The sequence below is a fragment of the Pholis gunnellus genome (assembly GCF_910591455.1).
Source record: "Pholis gunnellus genome assembly, chromosome: 2".
Classification (NCBI taxonomy): domain Eukaryota; kingdom Metazoa; phylum Chordata; class Actinopteri; order Perciformes; family Pholidae; genus Pholis; species Pholis gunnellus.
The window spans coordinates 8,084,381-8,103,127 of record NC_136536.1 but is presented as its reverse complement, the minus strand read 5'-3'; the positions used below and the strand labels follow the sequence as shown (position 1 = coordinate 8,103,127).

At 37.9% G+C, this 18,747-nt stretch overlaps 1 protein-coding gene across 1 annotated transcript; it reads right to left on the bottom strand.

Moving 5' to 3' along the window:
• Positions 1 to 416: 416 nt before the first annotated feature.
• Positions 417 to 15,545, bottom strand: LOC306701345 (natural resistance-associated macrophage protein 2-like). The gene is made up of 16 exons (XM_079166629.1): positions 15,378 to 15,545; positions 13,618 to 13,707; positions 12,909 to 13,060; positions 12,631 to 12,753; positions 9,442 to 9,561; positions 8,510 to 8,616; positions 7,588 to 7,658; positions 7,439 to 7,506; positions 6,880 to 7,035; positions 6,619 to 6,777; positions 6,404 to 6,490; positions 5,523 to 5,642; positions 5,086 to 5,235; positions 4,545 to 4,618; positions 4,310 to 4,463; positions 417 to 2,612 (listed from the first exon to the last, which is right to left on the bottom strand). The coding sequence occupies exons 1-16, from the start codon at positions 15,418 to 15,420 to the stop codon at positions 2,505 to 2,507; spliced, it is 1,782 nt and encodes a 593-aa protein (XP_079022755.1). The 5' UTR covers positions 15,421 to 15,545; the 3' UTR covers positions 417 to 2,504.
• Between the last annotated feature and the right edge of the window lie 3,202 nt (positions 15,546 to 18,747).

The following is an 18,747-nucleotide window of genomic DNA, read 5'->3' as shown; positions in this document are numbered from 1 at the left end:
TGCCACCGTTTACTAAATCAATTTGAAATTCATTATCTTTGCCTGATCTCTGGTGCGTCTTGCCCTCTCCTTCTTATAACGTTGCATTCCTCTGAGAAGAAGAGCAAAGGGAGAAAGCTGGCGTTTGAGGCCCTGAGCTGACGGTGCTGCCGTTGTTGTACCCCTGGAAAAAGCTTTCCAAAACATGTGACTTCAAACATCATGTACAAGTTAAACCTACATCCATCTTTCACCAGTTAACAGAACTAATGCGCAGGCATGCATGTAAAAAAAACACGAGGGGAACGGAGAATTGAATCCTACGTGTGGCACATTTCAAACCTGAAATTCCTTTTCACAGAGTGAATGGAAAGTATATGATATGCAAGTTTATGTGAATTTGTTTTGGGAATAACACAATTCCAGCATTCCTTGTGCTGTAGTTTATTGTGTTTGTTCACTGGGATTGTTTACAATTCGATTACACATTTAATGATTTTTACCTGAAATTCATAAAAATCTGTCAATTCTGGCAAGCAACAGTAATACAACAACACGGGGCTTTTGCTATTACAAATTCATCAAGGAGATCTTTTTGCAAAAATAAATCAGTGACTTACATCAGCAAATCTGTTACTTGTCGACACATTAAAGCAAATATACAAATACAACACTGTTAAAATAGCTTATCATATTAATGTAAATCAATTGTAAATATGGGCGAAACGATTCAGAAATATTCTGTACAAAACTATACAACAAGTTATAGTGCATGGCAAAAACTCTGTGGAGATGTTGACATTAATGGCAAAAATAACATTTACCCTTTATACACACACACACACACACACACACACACACACACACAGACACACAAATACAAATACACTCCATATCAATCCATCTGGCGTTGTGGTTCTATTTCTACATTTCACACCTGGGAATCCACAGCGTCTACTTACAGCCTCATGCACTCTGCCATGCATTGCTACATCCAATCACGTTGATGACAAACTAGCTGTTGAAATGTGCTTGCAGCATCTGAGCCTCTGCTAGGGCTGGAGCTTTAGGGTCTACAATCATGTGATTTGCTGGAAGTACCGACCCTCCCTCACTGCCTCCTCTCCTCCCCTACCCTCCCACCTCTGCAGGCCTGCCCCTGAGTGGCCTCTGCTAGGCTATGTTTCCAGGAAAGGGGCCTACTGGACAGGCTGCGAGGCCTAGGCAGGGAGACATTGGCTCATTGAGAAAAACAAAAAACAGAGAGGGGCGGTGGGAAGACTCTCCTCTCTTACATAACTCTGCCTCCATGACAGGAAAAGAAAAAAAAGGAAAAAGTTCCCCGCCACAATGCAAAGAAAAACCTGTCCCTCTACTGGGCTTGCAAATGCTGAAGCACTTCAGGACTGGAATTCAAGCAACACCGAAACTAGCAGTGCTTGCTTGCAGTTGCACAATAGTTGCAAGTCTTCAGGCATGCCACCACCTCAGGCATGTCAAATTTAAACGGAATGTACAGGAACATAGCAGTCAAATCACTGCAGCCAATTATACTGTATTGTTTGAAGAATGCTGTTCCTGTGCAGCTGTAAGGACAACAGAAAACGTGATGTAACTCATAAAACGTGATGTAACACACCGTGTCATTTAATGTGTTGTGTTGTGTTGTGTTGTTCGGCTCTGGTGGTGAGACGTTTACTGTATCAGAGGAGCGTCTTCGATGGCCTGCACTGCCTCCCTGTGTTCAAAAGAGAGACTGCACAGAGTCTTAAAGTGCACTGAATTCAGTTTCCCCAAACAAAAGCCTTCGTTTTGATTTACAAAAGTATTTTATATTTGACTGTCGAGAGATGTTACACATTTATAAATTACAGTCATTGTGTCATTATAGCTTATCTGTTGTGTTTTTTCATTGGTTATCTGGGTCCAGGTATTAATTATCTGCGTAATTAATTATATCATTAGAAAATGTACCCTTTATTACTGCTGTGAAGTACTTAAAAATGGTGGTATTCTAGGCCATATCGTCTCTACTGGTTTTCCATCATCGTACACAGATTTATATTTGCTCAGTTATATTCGGTGAGATTACCTTATTTTTCTCATGTTTATTGAGTTTTCATAATTCAATTAATCGTATTCTGTTTTGTAGTTTAGAAAGGGATCTTCACGGTGCACCATGCCTGCAATAATAATAACGTATAATAATAAAGTGGACTAGACGAAGCAGTATGCTCCATCTAGCAACTGTCAGGTTTATAGTTAACTAATTGTAACTAGTAAAACCTCATTCACACCTGTAAACCAGTCAAGTTGGCAAAACGTATCTTAATTGTTTTGTAAAATCAGTAGGGCTGTGACTAAAGATACAGACATTGACAATACCAGTTTCTTGTTTACTAAATAAAAACATCTATTCAATTCATTTCTGAACTTAAATAGGCAAAGGAGGCTAAATGTGCTGGAAGAGAAGACCGTCGGGTTGCTCACAGCTGCACTTTTGAATAAAAAGGTCCATATGTGATTCAGGAGTCAAACTCTGGCCGCTGCTCGATCAGGATGGTTGTGTCGTTCCCTCTCGTGGTGGTCGGATCAAGGCAGGAAACTCCCAGAGCTATCAGACACAACCACACCTGCAGCACAGACAGAGAGATTCAAAATGTAAAAGTCCATTGATCAGACAAACATCACATATTCAGCATGAGCATGAGTTATGTATGTGGCACCTTTGACAGAAACCAGTCACAAAGTGCTTCACAGTCAATAAAATAAAATAAACGATGAAAGGGGAAAAGAGAGAAAAGGCACAAGATAAAACATAAAATGCCACAATGCCTGCCTGAACAGATGGGTTTTTTGCATTTTTTCCATTGAGACCAAAGACATCAAGATTATTGGGAGACTACTACAGTTTATAGCTTAGGGCTGCCGACTGGAAAGCACAACCTCCCCGACGCTTAAAATGTATCCGAGGTACATAAGACCTAAGAGCTCAGGTTGTGGTGTGGGAGTGCAGAAGGTCCGTGATATTCTTGGCTCTATAAGTGAGCACCAATATTTTAAAATGAACTCTAAAATGAACAAGAAACCAGTTCACGGAGGTTAAATTAGGCGTAATGTGCGACCATCTGTTGGATCGAGTTATGAGCCTAAAGGGAGCATTTTGGACTTAAATGGTGTATGGAGGCTTTATAAAGGCAGGTAAAAAAGAGAATTATAGTAGTCCAAATGTGGTGAGATAAAAGCATTTATTGGCATCTCCCTTTCATTTCTCAACACAACAGACCCACATTTGGCTATGTTTCTGAGGTGAAAGAAACATGATTTGGTCAGCGTCTTAATGTGAGTATCAAAACTCATGGATTGGTTAAAAATCCCACTAATATTATGCAGAATAGACCCTGAAGATAATGATAAGGCACCAAGGTTCTGCCTGATCGCTGAGTGCATTGAACTGCACGAAATGATTTGCCATCTAGTTCTTAATTGGATTGAAACAGTTGTTCAGTACGGAAAGTTTAAGAAGCTCATCAGGTTTTAATGAAAAAATATAAAATAAGATTATATATGTTTAAGATGCAACGTCAAATGGTGAACTATGTTGCTGTGTGATGTAACAATATTTTATTTTTCTTTATAATTATATTTATAAAGAATTACTATCACTGCTGGGAAGTACTGAAAAAAATGTTGTATTCTACTATCGCTATTACGATGATTGTTTTTATTATTTGCTTATTATATTCTCCATTAATCGTTTGTTCTTAAAATGCCAGAAAATAGTGAAACTTTAGTTTTTTTCAAAGATGTTTTGTCCAACCAACAGTCCTGAAATTTAAAGATATTTATCAAAGACTAAGAAAACAAGCAAATATGACATTTGAGAGGCTAGAAGTAGTATATTTTTGGCATTGTTGCTTTAAAAAATGATTGATTATCAAGACAGATATGTTTTCTATCAACTAATTTATTAATCAACTAATTGTTTCATCTCTACGTCAATTATTTATCCCAGTGATCATGGATAATAAGATAAAAGATGTTTTAAACTTCCCTAACATTATCCGATTTTTCCTGAAACTTTCAACCATCTTCGAATCACCTGGCATGAGAATGGTTGTCGGATTTTCCCAGTTAATTAGAATAATAACAGGCAGCTAAAAGCAGCAACAACATTCTAAATATCAACAGACCAGACAGCATTCTCTGGTTTTGTGACCATGCTCTGTGACATACTCTGACTGCACTTATAGTTGAAGATTAAGTCGCGAGAACCAGTTTTAAGTTTCAAAGTGAAACAACCAAGATCCGCTCCGCTAATGTTACCTACCAAATATCCCACAAATGTCAGGTATGCTAGGCAGAAGAATCCTGCCAACACATACAGCCACACGCTGTTGAGGGAGGTCACGAATACCACGACGAAGTACATGTTGATGGCGCACACGATCAAGATCACGAGTCCTCCTCCGATCTTAAACACTCTGCAGGGAAAAGAGTAACGAGTGTGTTTAAAGAGACAATTATCATTCGTCTTTGTGCCTTTATGATGTAGATAAACTTACAATCCGTTGGCAAACTCATTCATGAGAGATGGCAAACTGGTAAAAGTGAGGATGGGAATGAGGGCAAATGGCAACTGTGAGAGAAGAATGAATATGTTATAATATTAAAATGTAGTTTATACCATTTCAAGACAGCAATGAACAGGTATTTCAAATAACAGTTACAACAGATATTTCTTCTTATTGAGAGGGATTGGATTCCCTGAAACCCCCAAAGTAAGGCACATTGCTTTGTTACAGTACAGTTAAAAAGCCTTTATTATTGTGGCTACATGATTAAAAACAAGAACAAGAAATGTATTAGACTGTGAGATAAAAAATGTGGCTATTCCAAAGTGGAGCCAGTTATTTATTAACTCAGTCCGATTTGCTTGAATCAAATATTTTTATCATATTAATGTCTTCCTTTTTGATTGATTGAATGAATGTGCTATGAGAGGAAAAGGTGAACTAAAAGGTGATATGCAGGAAAGATGAAGCAGGTGAAGGTGGAGAGACGTTGATGAAGCTGCCAGTGAACAAGCTTTCACGTTAGCCTGACCTGCATGCTCTGCAGCACGTTGAGGAAGTCATTCATGCCCGTCAGGTGCTGCACGTCCTGGAAGATGGCCACCAGCAGGGTGGGAGTGATGGCAATGGAGCGGGTCAACAACACCCGAGCAAAACGCGACCAGCGCAGGTTCAAGAAACCCTGAGGACAGGAAAACACATCGTTCTGTGACATTTACAAGAGAACTGCACAAACAGCAAACAGTGTGCATATCTTTAGCTCGCTTGAATTAATAAAGTCTGATTCCACACAGACATTTTGATGTAAAAAAATGTAACAAAACTAAGCCACAACTAAAGAAAAAAATGGGTAAAACAACTGACTGATGTGTGATTGTGATGAAGTTAAACAACAGGGCTGACATTTCCACTGTTTGTGTTACATGTGTGTTTTTGTGCACACGGCTGATTCCTCCCTCTTCCACTAACCTCCATGACAAACTGGCCGGAGTACGTTCCAGTCATGGTGGAACTCTGACCAGCTGCAAGGATCCCCACGGCCCAGATGTAGAGCGCTGCCGGGCCAAAGAAACAGCCGAGCACCACTCCCTGAAAACAGACACGCGAACACAGACGCTGGTCAACTCAACAGCAACATTCAACTCACCAGTAAAATCCCACGCTGCTCAAAAAAAAACAGGAGAGGAATGAAATGACTGGGAAATTTGAAAGGGGTCACTCATAATAATAAAAAATACAGAGAATTATCACATTTACAGCATTTTAGCATCTTTCATCTCATTGTTTTGACAAGTACTCAATTTGCTCAGAAGACAGACACATAGACAGATAACTGGGATGTTTTTGGGTTGTGTAGGCAGGGTTTTTGGAGCTTAGCTTGTACTCAATGGTGGAGGAAGTAGTCAGATCTTTTACTTAAGTAAGAGTAACCACAGTGTAGAAATACTCTAGTACAAGGAAATGTAAAAATACAAAAAGGAAATTATTCATTTGTTGATTATATTTTTTGTTATCAATCAGAATCTGCAAAGTAGCTCAAGTAGCGAGATAAATGTAGTGGAGTAAAAAGTACAATATTTGCCTCTGAAATGTAGTAGAGTAGAAGTATAAAGTCAAGTAAAGCATGAGTATCTCAACATTTTACTTACTTAAGAACAGTACATTCCACCACTGCCCAAACTGGAGACTACTAGTCAGGTTCTCTCCGTCTCTGTGGCTTCAATTCTGAGCGTTCTTTTATAAATCTGCCTCCACTACTTAACAGCTGAAGAGAGCCCTATAATTGATTTAATTGATATTGCTCAATCAAGAAAATCCAACCTCAAGTTAATTTACTGAGCTGAACTTACCCCTTTGTAGAGGTTCACCTCTAGAGTTTCATTGTTCAAAGGGAAAAGATGTGAATGAGGACTTCCTGTTTGATTGCAGACGCTGTACTGGAATATAAAAAAAGAAAAACACACGTCTGTAGCAAAGCAGCCAAAGAAAAGAAACACACACAATCTTTACCTTCTAAAAGACGTCACTCTTCTTAGATTATGAGAGCGGGTGCAGAGATACTCACCACCTCTTGGTTTGTGCGTCCATAGAAACCCTCCGCAAAGACAGCCACCACAAACACGTTGATGAGGAAAGAGATAAACAGCGCGATGGTCGACTCAATGAAGAAATATTTGTTGGCCTCTTTTACTTCTTTCTTGTTCGACCGATCCACATCTCGAGACTGAGGGGACATTTGGACAGTTACGATGTTTTGCCGATACAAGTTGATAAAGCTGATTTAAAAAAAGGGGGAATGCCATAGACATTCAGGAGTTGATCGCACCTTGACAAGAGCAGAGTGGAGGTAAATGTTGTGCGGCATGATGACGGCTCCCACGATGCCGACGGCCTGAGCCAGCTGGACGGGCCCGCAGCCCTCGCAGTACGGCATGAACATCCCCTTCAGCAGCTGGCCTTGGTCTGGACTCACCATCACATACTGCCAAAGGGAAAGCAGTGCATGTGTAGATGTTAATGATAAGACGATAATCATCAGTCCAGATTTGGATACACGGTGTGACCACAAAGTTGCTTCAGAACAGGAAGTCTTATTGTAAAAACCCTGTTTTGAACAAACAACAAAAGCCGTTTTAGATCTGATGTGAGAAGATTAAGTCAAACCCAGTTTAAAAAAATCTACCCGAGACATCAAGCTAAGATCTCACAATAAAGAACTTTAATTGTTTGTTATTGTTATACTTCCTTGTTCCAACTCTTTGAGGGCAAATTCTTTGCTGCAACCCTCAAGTGACACCCCGAAAAATATAGATATGGGTGGAGGAGAAATGTTTAGGAAAACATGTTCTACTCAGCCCTGTCTGCAGATACGTGAATGCTTGTACCTCATATCCAAAGGTGATGGCCATGATGGTGATGAGCAAACCGAAAAAGGCTTCCAGCTTCCTCAGGCCTGCAGAGACAGAAATGAGGATGTTATATGTATTGTTATTGTGGCGACATATTTCCCTGTAAGAGTACGACCACAACTTACCATACTTGTCTAAGAAGAGGAAGACAAACGTGTCGATGATGGTGATGAGGACACCAGCCCACAAGGGGATCCTATGGGTGAACACACACACACACACACACACACACACACACACACACACACACACAATCAACACCAAAGAAGTAATCAAGACATTTTAAAGCACTCATCAAACTGTGACTCCGTCTTAGAGGCAGTAGTGGAATGTAACAAAGTACATTTACGAAGTACACATTTATCTGACAGCTTAAGTTTTTTACAAAACAGAAGAGCTTGTAAAATATGATGAATAGTTTTTTGTTATGAATTAATCTTTAAAGCAACAGTATATACAAGTACAGCTGAAACAATTAGTCAGTTAATTGATTGGCAGAAAATGTATTAGAAACTATTTTGTTAATCGTTTAAGTCTTTTTCCGTTCAAAAACATGTCATGGTTACAGCTTCACAAATGTGAAGATTTGCCGCTTTTTCTTTTCATTTTTCTAATGATTTCAATGTATTGAATTTAATATATATATTAATAATGTTGAGATTTGGACTGCTGGTCGGACAAAATAAACATTGTTAAGATGCCACTTTGGTTAAACAACAAACCAAACAATCAATTGGTTAATGGAGAAATTAATCAGCAGATTGATCCATAATGAAAATAATTATTAGTTAATACTACCTCAACCAAAAAAACCCTGCTTTTACATTAATGCAGGAATAATAATAATCTAAAGATGAAATATATAATAGTATGACAGTCACAGGGGACGTTTTTCTAATTTTAATAAGTAAATAACATTCTACTGATTATACTTACATACTTTGACTGTAACATTTTTAATGCAGGACTTTTACTTGTAACAGAGTATTTTAACAGTGTGGTATTAGTACTTAGCCAAAAAATGGATGTTGTGTCTGATCACATTACCTGCCGGAGGAAAGAAGGTTGAAAGCGATGGCGCAGCCGATGACCTCCTGCATGTCTGAGCCGATGATCGCCAGCTCCACCATCAACCACAGGATGATACGAGGCACCTGGACAGACGACACAGGTGTGATTATTTAGAGAAAACACACCAAGCTAACAACAGATTCACCAATATTCAAGATGAAAAATTCACATGAACATCCAAAAGATAATCAACGGAGTTGAATGAAGCTGGTCAGACCTCTGTTCTATCAGGTCACAGTTTGAAGAAAAGATCAGGTGAGTGACTGGAAACACTTGAATTGTGTCTGAATCTGAATATCTGAAGCTAAATAATTTAAATTGTACAATTTAAAAAAATCTTCTGAGAGGGGAAATCAAACCACATAAATTCAGATGGTTTTCAAAGTAAAATATTTCAGTGCAAGAAATTCAGTGATATAAATAATTAGTACCTTGCATTGGTCCCTTTCTAATTCATAGTCAGTGAAATGCTCACAGCTTTAATAGATTATGTACATGAACACAGAAAACGTTACTTTCATGCAGCTCCCTGTAATTGTTGCTCACATGCATTGGAGCCTCTTAAAATGTGTCCAGCAGAAACACAGTAGTTAAGCTCCAGAGAACAAAAGGGCTGGTCACATGTTGTTTCAGCCATGTGGTTAACAGTTCCACTTCAGGAAGCGGAGACATTTTTACACAATCATTTATAAGTCACTCTGGATTTAACTGTAAATTTAAAACACATTTTCTCAGTTTTGAAAACTCTTTTCAAGCGCTACTTCTGCTTATAGCCTCTCAGTTAGATCATTTCTGCATTGCTGCTGATTATTGGGGAAGCTAATCATTAATGAAAACAGCGACCGCAGTGAGTGTTAGCAGGCGCTGTAGATATTTCATGGAAACAGCAGAGATTACTGATGTCTCACCGTGCGGTACTGGCGGTTGCAGACCTCGGCCAGGTGCATCCCGGTGACGACGCCGAGCCGAGCCGCCAGCCGCTGCAGCAGCAGACCGGTGATGGTGGCTGCCAACAGCACCCAGAGGAGCTGAAAGGACCAGAACAGAGACAGGCATCGTCTGTTAATTGGCCCTCTTTATGAGCTCAAATAAGGGTCAATACCTTTGTGAAATGACGTTAACAAACAATTCAAGAGTTTATACTTGTAAATCCACCTCTGTTAACCTGTGAAAAAAAGTCTTGTGAATGTTTTGCAAATTGTATTTACACATTTATTATGGAAATTATATCAACAGACCTTTCTCATGGCAGACATTTTAATCATGCCATTCATGTTTGCGTGCATTCGTGAGTGAGTGTGCACCTCTGTGTCTGTCCACGGCTAATCTCGCATTCTGCTGCAGCAAACTATTAAAAATAATTTTGGGTGGCCAGTTGTGGCTGCATGCTCAAGGACCTCTCATCGTTGCGGTGACTCGCACTTTCTCAAAACACCTTTTACGGCCTGTTTTATACTGCCATTGACTGCTGACTCCTCACTCACTGGGCCGGTTAAGAGCAGCGACCACCAGCTGCTGCTCTGCGCTTAGAGACACAGTGGTAAAACAACAGTGTGTTTGGTTAACCGCTAACAGAACTACCAGTCCACACACTGCTGTACCTCTCAGCAACTCAGCAGCTGCTATGCCAGTACACTGCTTGGTGACTTTAATTTTGTTCTAGGCAAGATTGTACAACCTGATTTGTGTGGGTTTTACGACGGCCTACAGCCCATTCTGTCTAGAATCTGTACATTTCTACCTCTTTGTTTCAACTCCTACTTGTTTCTCACACAAAAACAGGGCTTTTCCACAGTGTCTTTAACCGCTGGCTTTGTGTTTCAGCGTGTACGGGAAAAACAGAGCTTTCACCAAACGGTTGTGCTCTGAGTTTCTCTGAAAAGTTAAGGGGGACTTATTGTCGCCCCAAATCTTCTCTGCGATCACTCCGTTTTTTGCCAGATCGATTAATGTACGACCCACACTTGGCGTTTCAGCCTTCGTTCTCAGTTCCGCCTGCCTGCCTCTCGCCTACTTTGTTTGCCCCGTTGCTGAACTCTGCCTTGAACTTCCTACCAAGTCAACGATTTCTTTCAACTGCTTTACCTCCTGCGGTTGAGTGTGCAGAACAGTTTCAAGGAACTGCTGTCATCGACCTGGATTTATGTTGATTCCATCAGACGATGTCCCGATTATAAAGTGATTTTTTCAGCGCAGCACCTCTGTTGTGACTGCTTGTTTATCAAAGACAATTAAATCACTATTAACTACTCTACTGCTGAAAGAGAAAAATGTGTAAATGAGAACAAATATATTGTGAATTTGGCTGCATTATAACAAAGTAATTACAGACAGCAAGAGGAAAACAACTTTCTGTCACCTCTGACTTTCTCTGTGATTTATTATTTTATATTTAAATATATAGTCGAGGCAGTTTTGCTGTTTGCCAACTGAAAAGAGGGCGAAAAGCAGGAAGAGTTGTAGCTGTCTTTTTTTGTTGGATATGTGTTTCTCTGCAGACTAAGGTCGCTACAAAAACTTTAAAATTAGATGTTAATGAAGAGTTAGTCTGAGTCTAATTTGTGCAATCATTTCTTTACTCATTCTCAAGTCTTTTCTACAACTTGAATTCCTCACACAAACTTTACAGGTTTACATAACATTACATGTGATTGGTAATTTCAGATGTTGCATACTTCAGTTATTTTTTTTATGTGAAAAATCTCAAAATGATGAATGAAGTGTTTTATTCGTACGTCATGGGGAAGTTTAACTTTCACTCATGTGTGACTCTGTTTCAACATAATAAAAATACCCGGATAGAAGACCAGATATTGTCTGCGACAGTTTTCTTGTATTTCATTAAACACTAACGTTTTTTTTTAAACCGCTTTAGCTGTTTTTAGAATAGATTCATCCCAACAATATTGGGACATTAAGTACCTTATAAACACAAGTGATTTATTAGCTGGAAAACTCGACAGTCAGGCTTTAAGGCTGAGGGCTCGGTCACTCTCTGTGAATATTCACTCCACCTCTCATTCACTTTATTCAAAGCTCCTCTGACTAACGACTTCAGGAATGTGCTCCCAGTTTTTGTAGGACAAAGTTCCCCTTTATTAAACTTTGACCTGCAGTACCGTGAGACTCTCTAATGTCGAGCCAATTTGAGATAGAATGAAAGTGAGCTGTCCTTCAGGAAGTATTATTGTTAGTATAGTTTACGTGACTGAATGGTGACAGAATACAAACAGCAGAGTGAGATGGAAGCTGCATGTCTGGCAGTGTGGACACAGCTAGTGGGAGACAATGAAGTTGTGTCATTTTCTTTGAGTTACATTGCTATCCTACCAGTCAAGTTATATCCAGCAGCTTATAATTATAACCCAGCCCACATTATTTACAGTCTTACTTGTTTAAAGGTATGCCGACAACATGTAAGCCAATCTCATCCTGTTAGGTCTGTATCCAGTCAATTGCTGTAATAACATTACGTGACTGGATGAGACAGCTGTAGGTAGTATTTGTTTTCACAGGTTTTAGTAGCAATAGGCCTGTAAATCCAATAGAATTGTTCATTGACTGTCAGTGAAATTATTTTTGCTCTCCAAATGACATCTGCAATAAAAGGTAACGCTTTATTTTAGGGATACATTATTTCCGAGACAGAAACATGTAATTTGGTTGAATTTTGGTGTAACTCTAAGGAAAACAGAGACTGGTTTTTAGACTTTGGTGTTTTTTGGAAACCTTTTTCTTCATATATGTTGGATTATATGTTTACCTCAGGTGACCCGCTTTGTTTCTACTTTAACTATAACAGATGGGTAGCTTTGTCATGAAACATCATTGACATAAATAAAGCATTACCCATTTTTAAACTAAATTAGTTATATAACACATGAAGAGCTTTGCCTCATGTGACACATAACAGTGGAACACAGTTCACTGTTTAACGGTTTGATTATTTTATGTGCTCATATGGTGCATCAAAAAATATCCACGTAATATCATGCAAATTCATTCAAGCACACATCAAGTCATTCCTAATCAACCAAACATAAAGTGAACACAACAGTCAGGGTCAGTTATTGTGGTCCAAGCATTACTTTAGTTACCTTGAAGCCAGCTTTAGCACCAGACTGCAGGTCAGACTCGATGTTACCTGGGTCCAGGTAGGCTATGCTCATCAGAAACCCCGGCCCACTGAAGGCCCACAGCTTGCGGAGACTAAACCCCCCCTATAGGATACAGAAACACAAGCTGTGACACTGACATCTTTACATACTATACAGTTATCAACCTAACAAAAACAAACAGCCATCTAAACTGGAAATTGGCATAACTTTTAATACAGGCTTTCTTATTTGGCACTTTTCATGGACTCGTGGATTACCTCGCTGTCCTCCTCAGGAACAGGGACCCTCTGTTCAAAGTAAGTACTCGAAACAGGCTCATTATTCTGTTTCTGAAATAAGGCCGAGGGGGCGGACGCTCCGTATGTGTGTGTGGTCTGGATCACTGGTTTCTCTTCCTCCATGTCATCGGCTGAAATGTGGCAGAAAACATGGTGAAATAACAAGAACTAATCCCCACAAGGACTCATGTTCAGGTTTATTGTCATATACATTAAACAGTTTCAATGTTTTACATTCACATGCAATGAAATGCATCTGCCCTGGCTCGCTCACCTCTTTAAAATGATTAATAATATGGTCAATAAAAATAAATTCTACAATAATAGACAAATAAATAATAACAACAACAATATTAATAATAACTTTGGGTTATCAAAGTGCTTGTGCGTGATTCATATCACACACACAGATCATACACTGCAGTAAACGCATGACTCCAGCACATTTACACGTTTGATGACAGGAAAAACATTGTAAAGAGGTCGTTTCTGTTCATTAGCAGAGCAAAGTCATTATTGTAAACACTTAGTTATATAAATATATTGATAGATTTGTTCCTGCACAATTAAGCCTGTAGAGACAGACAGACAGACAGACAGACAGACAGACAGACAGACAGACAGATAGGTAGATAGGTAGATAGGTAGATTCAGTAAATACAAATTTTGACAAAACAAACATCCTCACCTTGTCCTCCAGTTTGTTCTGGCTCCTGATCTGTGGGAACGCTGGGAGGCAGAGAGGAGATGTGGATGTTCTCAGGAGGGGGGTCTCTGACTGGAAGCAAACAGGTTATTATAATGAGATTTAAAAGATTTAGGTGCACAGAACAAAATCCTTCACACACAGAGAACCATGAGAAAGAAGTGCAAAGATAATCATTATTGTCAGTCGCAGGCCTTCTTTGCAAAGTAATAATAATGTCAGTAATCATGCTCTTATCTGACAAATGTTTCCCCTCTGCAGTGACAGTATTTTGAGTTTCTAAGTGGTCACGTGTGTGTGAATGACAGTGGTGGAAAGTAACTAAGTACATATAATCAAGTACTGTACTTAAGTACAATTTTGAGGTTGAGGAATTTCTGTTTACTTTATACTTTTACAACACTACGATTTGGGGGCATATATTGTCGAATTTACTCCTCCACATTTATTTCACAGCTTTTGTTACTTTGCAGATTTAGAATATATCACTATTAAATCCTGATGTAATATTATAGATTATAAAATACCCGCCAATGTAAAGTACTCCAAATGAGCCTCAGTGTTACCAGCTGCAACATTCAAGTGATTTCACACATTCATAAATTAATAATTGATACAGTAAATCTCTTTTTTGTTTTGAAATTTTATAAAATCAGTGACCAATTTGTAGGTATACAATACAAACAATTCAACATTTCTGAGATAAATTCTATTGAAATGTTCAGATTTGATAGACACAACTACATGTTTATTATTATTATCATCACTGTGCCTGTCTCAGCCTGCTGTGTCATACTTGTTAGTGCAAACTCAACAATTAATCAATTAATGAAGAAAAATACAAACTTGATGAGGTTTTAAAATTAGATTCTGACAGAGACCCTCTACAAGCCCAGAATCAGAAGATTAGGACCCATTTTAGTTGCTATAATGGTGCAAATAGCTAAATATAAGTGCAATCAATCAGTTTGCAACCAATTAGCCTAATATGGAGTGAAATCTAGGACTTCTGTGCTCTCTGTTGATAAGCCAGCATCACTTCAACAAAACAGTAATATGTTCCTGTCAGAACTTTATGGGGGATGTTATGTCATAAACCAACGGAAACGATGGATGCCATTAAGAATGAGGAGGTCAATCAGAACTGTTGTTACACTATAAATCATATGTTGAATGTTTTAAAATATATCAAGGGACATGTGAGGAGAAACATTTGATCAGAAGAATATAAACTGTGGATGAAGTAAAACTACCAACACTAAAATGTAAAAATACTCCGCCACAAGTAAAAGTCATGCATTAGAAATCTTACCAAAAGAAGGAGCATCAGCTGTTAAATATATTTATAGATAACAAAGTGAAATTTCTCATTTTGAGAACACAATCATATATATATGCAATTTCTTACACACAAATTAGTATTCTTTAAAAAAGAAATTCTAATTTTAGCTTTTTTGTAAAACATTGGATGATCTTAGCTTTTTGGACTAAAAACAATCATTTACATTAAACCTATCATATTGTATTTTGTCATCAAATCTTAATTTGTATTAATAATTATTTAATTGTTGGTTAAAAAGTACACTACACGAGTGAAATGTAGTGGAGTAGAAGTAATAAAACAGCATAAAATGAAACAGGTAAAATAGTTCCTCAAATGAGTATCTACAGCACATGAGTAAATGTCACATTCCACCACTGCTGGCTTTAATTACAACACTGCAGGAGACACACTGACTCACCTGACCGCAGGAAGGAAAACATCTTCTTCTTCTTCTGTGACATTAATGGTCTCTTTAAACTCTGTTCAAAACTTCCAAAACATCAGACGAAACAAGCAGCTACATTCCGGTTATATGGTTCACTTTGTTCTGACCGAGGAGTTCACGGAGAGCAGGAGCATCCGGCAGGTTATGTTGAACAGCGTCACTCCGAGTGAAAAGTGGACTCACCTGACAGGTGAGGGAGGAGGAGGAAGTGAGGAGGAGGAAGTAAGGAGGAAGGGGGGCGTGGGAGAAACCGCCTGAGGACAAAGTACAACCGATACAAGTTTCGCAAATGAAACTGGTGTCATGTTTCTATCACGTGACACGGTTAACACAGTGAAGCAGTCTGAGCTGACCCTGGATCAGGAGGAAACGAGACTCGCTGAAGGGTTATAGATTCCAAAATAAAAGCACAAATAAGACAGGCGTGTGTGTCTATAGATAGACATATATAATACCATTGAAGAATGATTAGTTTAGTTGAGTTTTATGATCCTTGTTTATTGTTTTGTTCAATCAATTTATTTTGTATAGCCCAAAATCACAAATTTATAATGAACCCAAACCAATCAATCGTTAAAGAGTCAGTTGTGGCTCTACTTTGGATTTAACAGGTCACACTTCTAGTTTCTCTCCTTCATATATTACAAAAAATAAAGTATAACTATTATCTATTCTTATTGTCTGCCATTTTGTGAATAAATGTTGATCCAACATAGTTTAAACGATGGTTCAAAGCCTCTGCAACGACTAAAACTATGGTTAATTTTATAAAATGATTTATCATAAATATTTTTCAGTTTATCTAATTTGTTGCTTGGCCTTCAAGTTGTCAAAATGTATATTATATTATACTATATATATACGTATATATGTATATATATATATATATATATATATATATATATATATATATATATATATATATATATTAATATTCACCCTTAAGATACTAGATCAGCCTATAATATACCCAGTACATCATTTAAATCCCCCAAATGCATGACCTCAAAGGCACAGTATTACGGCAATGTTCCTAGTAAAGGCCAATATGCAGCTAGCTATATTTGCTTTACTACAAACTCTAGAGGATTATTTGATAAAATCGAAAGGATGTGTTTGAAAGACAGGTTATGATGTCCAGCTTGATCCTGCTGCAGGTGTAATAACGCCCTCTAGCAGCAATAATGGGTGTGTTTTGTTTTTCATGTCCTGCAGAGAAAATAAATGGTTTAATATCGAAGGAGAGTGTGACCAGAGCAGGAACAGCCACTGGGTGGAGACAAATACCAACTGATATTTCTTTGTGTGCTACATTTCAGTTAAACGTTAATGTCAAGGTTTGAAACAAACAACAAATAATCAGTTTTGACAATGACTTTTCCTCTAGCTCCACCACGAGGCTGACATTTGTGGCGTTACATTCCTATTGAGCTTACTGTTGTACTTTACACAAGAGGGTGAACATGCTCTCTTTGGACCACCTGGTTGGATTAATTAATAAATGTTACATTGTTGTGGGATGTTTTTGTGTGTCTAGAGAGAGCTTGTATGACAATACTTTATCAGTTATGCTATCAAATGCCCAATAGTGTAACTAATACTCTCCAGAAGCTATAAAGTAATTATGGTATAAAATATTTCACCGTAACAATATTCTTCCAATATCAAGACAGTTGTCCCACCAAGGCATCATTTATTAGTACAATTAAAGAGTAAAAACAGCTCTGTGGTCACTTTGGGAACATTCCACATTGATTTGTTTGTCAATAACCTTCATCTGAGTATTCCTACCTCACTGTACCCTCACAGTTTTATCCTAACTATGAAATACTATATTACTGTAAAAGATTCTGCAGAATATCAATGTTGTTTTATTCCCAACCTTATGTTTTGTATGCTGTACCCTGAAGGTTCCCAGTACGAACATATACAAAAGGTAATTCATTTCTCTGTTCCTCTAAAATGCTCAATGACTCCCTTGTTCCCTAAAGTCTTGTTTTCTTCACCTGTACGGGAACTGATCATTATTTTATTGGTATCTGATTCAAACAAATGTGTCCTGTAAAACCCGGGCTGCATTATAAAGTTTTACTTAATATTCCTACTGTATATTCAGTAAATCTTTAATATATATATTTTTTTTATATATATATCTGTATCACCTCCTTCGATAAGTTATCACAGTAACCCATTAAGCAATTCTTCTCAAAACCATTCTGTCCAAACAAGTCGCAGATACGACTCATTAGAGGTCTGACCAGTTTCATTCAGGTTTGGTTGATTATCGTTGGGAGCCCAGATGTTCACGTGAATGTTGGTCTGGATTTATCTGGAAAAAAATCTGAGCAACTTGAATACAGTTTTTTGTATATTAGACACTTAAAAAAATACTTAAAATCAAAAGTTATGAAATTGTACTAGGGCTGCACACATGATTATTTGCACCATATAGTATTCTGTTTAATATTTTCCCAATTAATAATTGAATCGCATAGTCTGTAAAATGTTGGAAAATAGTGAAATACGGCCATCACAGTGTTTTCATTTGTGTCTGGTCCAAAACCCCAAAATATTCACATTACAGTGATACAAAACAGATAAACAGCAGCAAATGATCCCATCTTTGCTTAAAAAGGGATCATTTGATTATCAAAGTCGTCGCCAATTCATTTTCTTTCCATCGACTAATTGATTAATTAACTATTTGTTTGAGCTCTACTGATCATATCATCTCAACGGATCTGCTTGTCAGTGATTTAATTTCACCTTCAGTTAGGACGAGTTTTAGTCAGTTTAAACAAGTTAATAAATGAAAAATAATTATTAAAAATAAAGGATGTCCCGTTGTGTTTCCCACAAACTACATTTACACCAAGAAACCTACAACACATTGGACCAGACCATGCATGCTTTCAGCTGCAGGCGGAGTAAAGAAGAGACGGAGTGAGACTGAGTAGTAAGAGATCATCTGATCCCCATGTTTAATCCAATAGTTTACTTATTATCAAATCTGAATCAGCACACAGCAGCAACAATCTGTATTTTAGCTGAAATAGCTGTAACACACTGCCATTTGTCACGTTGACAAAAAGTTGGTGCAATGAAACCAGATGTTTGTGTTTATTTTGGCAAGCACCATTGGAAATAGAGCAAATTTGTCATGTGCTTATGTTATGTGATGAAGAATAAAATTATATACCCATGCAAAATTCCCCGTGAAATGTACATACGTATCTTTATTGCAGAAAGGTTAAGTGTCACTGAAATCTTACTGATTTCTTTTTTTATTCTTTTTTTACTTTTCTTTTTTTTTTCTCTTAACTTGTAATGACTTATTGATCAG